General features: G+C 35.3%; 1 protein-coding gene across 1 annotated transcript; it reads left to right on the top strand.

The window, feature by feature from the left end:
- The first annotated feature begins 2,363 nt into the window (after window positions 1–2,363).
- Window positions 2,364–3,536, top strand: LOC128863875 (tigger transposable element-derived protein 6-like). Its single transcript, XM_054103255.1, has 2 exons — window positions 2,364–3,222; window positions 3,280–3,536. The coding sequence occupies exons 1-2, from the start codon at window positions 2,622–2,624 to the stop codon at window positions 3,504–3,506; spliced, it is 828 nt and encodes a 275-aa protein (XP_053959230.1). The 5' UTR covers window positions 2,364–2,621; the 3' UTR covers window positions 3,507–3,536.
- The last annotated feature ends 765 nt before the right edge of the window (window positions 3,537–4,301 follow it).

The raw sequence follows: 4,301 nt of genomic DNA, 5'->3' as shown, positions 1-4,301 counted from the left end.
ATTACATATATATATATATTTTGTTTTACATAGTACGCTTGATAGAGAAGAAAATTCTTTCTGTCAAAAAAGTACCGGGAATTGGCAAAAGGCAAACTAATTGTTTAATCATCAAAATTTATTTTGTCGCCCTTCAAAATGGGTTCCATTCGAAGCAATACACATATGCCAACGATTAGTGCAGTCATCAAAGCACCTTTCAAACGCATTTTAGGGGATCTTCTTCAGCTCCTCAAGTGAATTTTCCGTAATGGCCTCTATAGACTTAAAGTGGCGTCCGCGGAATGGCAATTTAAGTTTGGGAAAAAAGAAAAGGTGACACCGGGCTAAATTCAGTAAATATGGTGGTTGCTCGATGATATTTTTATAGTTATTGCTTAAAAAAGTATTCACAATATGAGCCTTGTGTAACGATGCGTAATCATGGTGTAAGATCCATGAGTTTTCTTTCCACAAATTAGGTCGTTCCTTACGCACATTCTCTCTCAAAGGTCGTATAACGTATAATATTCTTTATTTACCCCAGAACCATTTGGAATTAATCCCACAACACCATGATAATTAAAGAAAACGAGTAGCATGACTTTCTCTTTAGACTGACTTGACGTAGTTTTTTCGGTTTCGGCTCATGTAGATACCGCCATTCAGCCGCCGGTTGACCGGTTTGCATATCAAACTCATATTCCCATATCTTATCACCTATTATGAAGCGCTGGATAAACGTTGGGTCCGAATTAACTTATTCACTTGCTCAAGCATGTCTTAGCCACCTTATTCCGATGAATTTTTGAAAGAAATTCAACTCTCTTGGAACGAGTCGAGCAGCTACGCTTCTCATGCCCAAGTGATGGTGTAAAATGTTGCAAAAGGATTCGTGAGACACGTTAAGGCCACGAGCTACCTCCGTTAAACTTAAATGATGGTTTGATGGTTTTCCAGCACCATTTCTTTGACTCGACATTTTCCTCCGTTGAAGACGTTGATGGGCGACCAGATCGAGGCAAATCCTTAAAAGATTTCTCGGCCCTCCGCAAAAGTTTTATACAACTCGTAGACCCGTGTTTTTGATAAATCGCCCTCGGCATAGACTTTCTGCACCATTTTCAACGATTCGGCGCACGAAATCGCGTACAAAACACAAAATTCCAGACAAATTCTTTGTTCGACATTTTTATCCATAGTGAAAACCGCAGAGCACACCTGCGATTGACTGATATGCCAAAAACAAGCAAATGGACAGATCACGCTCAAACTCTGTGGCACTATAGAGCACAGTTTTACCCACATTCCAGCGAAAAAATTTAGGCATGTGTTTTACGCGCTTTTTAAATGAACAATTCCCGATATTTGTTTGACAGAATGTAAAATGAAAATTATTTTGATAACTTATACACATTTTGTGTTATCATGATTTTCACCCGACCAATATTTTTCTTTACATAGTAGCACATTGACTAGTAGTAGAGCAGCTTATAGATTTTTTTTCTATTTATTTGGTCTCTAAATTGTAAAATTTAGTTTAAATTACTTTAAAGTGTCAATCTTCGTTTATACAGTCGAACTTCTCTACAGTGAACTTCCATATAATGAAGCTCTCCTTATAATGAACTGGTTTCGAAGACACTGCTTTTTCGTTCTACTTTCGGTGTATTTTTGTCTCCTTATAATGAATTTCTATATAGTGAAGTTTTCTATATAATGAACAAATTTTACAGCTGGAAATTCAAGCGTCCTAAGTTTTTGTCTCCATATAGTGAATTTTTTCAAAAGTTTTCTGTTGCAAAAAATTACAGTTAGATGTGGACAAACTGTAATGAGGGGAATCCCAAAATTAAAACAGAAAAAGCTGAGCTATTACAGTTTTATTCAGTGATTGAAGTTAAAATGACGCATCGAAGCAGCATTTCGCTTGAAAAAAAGTTATTAATGATTAACAAAGTTAATGAAGGAAAGAAAAAAAAAAAGATATTGCCAATGAATTCGGAGTTCTTCCCAGCACTTTATCAAATATTTTAAAAAATAAGGAAGTGATTTTAAAAAATGCGGAGGATGTGGCAGTAAATACCAAACGCAAAAGACTTCGACCTTGTCATTTTGAGGATATTGACGAAGCAATGCTGAAATGGTTACTCGTTGCACGTGGTAAGAATCTCCCTTTATCTGGACCATTATTGAAGCAAAAGGCCAAAGATTTTGCGGAAGCACTAGGACACCACGAATTTGAGGCAAGTACAGGTTGGTTAGACAAGTTCAAAAGTCGGCATGGCGTTATTCAAAAGACATTATGTGGGGAAAGTGCTGACGCCAACATAGAAAACCGTGATGAATGGGTAACGAACGTCTTACCGAAATTAATTGAAAATTACAACATTAACGACATTTTTAATGCCGACGAGACTGCTTTGTTTTTCAAATGCTTGCCAACTAAAACACTGGCATTCAAAAATGAAAAATGCTTTGGTGGGAAGCAAAGCAAGGAGAGAATAACTGTCCTGGTGGGAAGCAATGTGACTGGATCAGAAAAGCTAAAATTGCTGGTAATCGGAAAGGCCAAAAATCCGAGGTGCTTCAAGGGAATAAAATCTTTAGGTGTCGATTATGAGTTTAACAAAAAAGCATGGATGACCAGTGAGATTTTTACGAAATGGATTGTAAAACTCGACAAAAAATTTTGTGATCAAAACAGAAAGGTGTTGTTTTTTGTTGATAACTGCACTGCCCACCCTAAAGATGTAAGAGACAAGTTGAGAAACATTCATCTCGCTGATTTTCCTCCCAACATGACTTCGTTACTGCAACCAATGGACCAAGGCATTCTCTACAATATGAAACAACATTACAGAAAACGAATTTTAACGAATATATTGACTCAAGTGGATGAGGGAAATTCTGTTATGGCCATAGACTTGCTGCAAGCAGTTCGAAATCTTAGCAATGTATGGAATGTCTATGTTAAACCAGAAACAATTGCCAACTGTTTTAAAAAGGCTGGATTTTCAAAAGATGCTATGCAGATTCCATTTGAGCATTGGGCTGAAGAGGACCTTCTTTCAATATCAGATTTGGCTGCTTTACAGTCTTCATTTAAAAAAGTAGCAAATATCGAAGCATCGTTTGATGACTACGTAAATGTTGATAATGGTGTGCAGACTTCGGACAACCCATCCGAAGAAGATATTCTCAACAGCATTTTTGAAAGTCGCGGAGTTCCAGCTGAACCTGGTAAGCATTTATCTTTTTATAGTCAAACAAAAATTTAATATGTAAATATTATTTCAGATAACGATGAACACGATTTGACCGTTGAAAAATTGGCAGAAACTGAGGAGGCATTACCTACGTTGATACAAGCTGCTTCATCCATTAGCGTAATTAGAACCTTTGTGGAAATGAGGAGTGACGTGCCGATTAATGTTTTCAACTCTCTACATGATTTGGAAGCTTTTATTGAAAATGAAAAATGGAAGGCTGTAATTCAAACAAAACTCACTGATTATTTTAAATAAAATTACATAAAAAATCAATGTTTCTTTATAATGAAGTTTCTATATAGTGAAGTGATTTTCAGGTCCCGTGCGAATTCACTATATGGAAGTTCGACTGTACTTACTTATATAGATTTTCACATTCAAGAGGCCAAAAGCAGAAACAAAATGCATTGCCTGCTTGTTTTTGTTCTACTGCTACCACCAGCTCATTATGCCTTTATGTCAGAAATAATTTCATATTTGTTAATGACACGAATCGATAAATGGGTTGATACAATTTTTATTTGTGGTTATGCCTGTCAATCAAACATATAAATGTATGTATGTAATATATAAATAATTTAGAGTAATTACATGATGAATTTAATTGGCTTAATTGCGGTTTAGAGTTGACAAACAGATTTAATGAAATGTAATATTGAAAATGTAGAAGGAATAGTAAGAGAAACATCTTAGGCGTATATTATATACAGGGTGTTTAGTCCAACGCTTAGAATTTAAATATTTTTTTTTTACTTTAGCAAGTCAAATAAGGTTTCTGATGTGTTAGAATTGCAGTACCATCTGTCTAATAGAAGTCTGACTGGGAAAAATCAAATTTAGAGATCCATGCACTTTGTTTTAGAGTTCCGTTATAAAAAACAATATGCGTTGTGAAATTTGGTATAAAATGAAAACCGAATCGAAGCAGTGTTCCTATGTACTCGTGAGCACTATAAAGGTCCAATAGAGTCACGTGTATCTACAACAAAATATTTGAAGAAGTCAAAAGCGTTCATAAGTAATAAAATAAAATAAAATAAAATAAAAAAT

Source organism: Anastrepha ludens, chromosome 5, assembly GCF_028408465.1.
Source record: "Anastrepha ludens isolate Willacy chromosome 5, idAnaLude1.1, whole genome shotgun sequence".
Classification (NCBI taxonomy): domain Eukaryota; kingdom Metazoa; phylum Arthropoda; class Insecta; order Diptera; family Tephritidae; genus Anastrepha; species Anastrepha ludens.
This window is presented reverse-complemented; position numbering and strand designations above follow the sequence as displayed.

Coding starts and splice junctions, on each gene's coding strand:
- LOC128863875 (XM_054103255.1), top strand. CDS start 2,622: ATGACCAGTGAGATTTTTACGAAATGGATTGTAAAACTCGACAAAAAA. Junction 3,223..3,279: donor CGGAGTTCCAGCTGAACCTG/GTAAGCATTTAT, acceptor ATATTATTTCAG/ATAACGATGAACACGATTTG.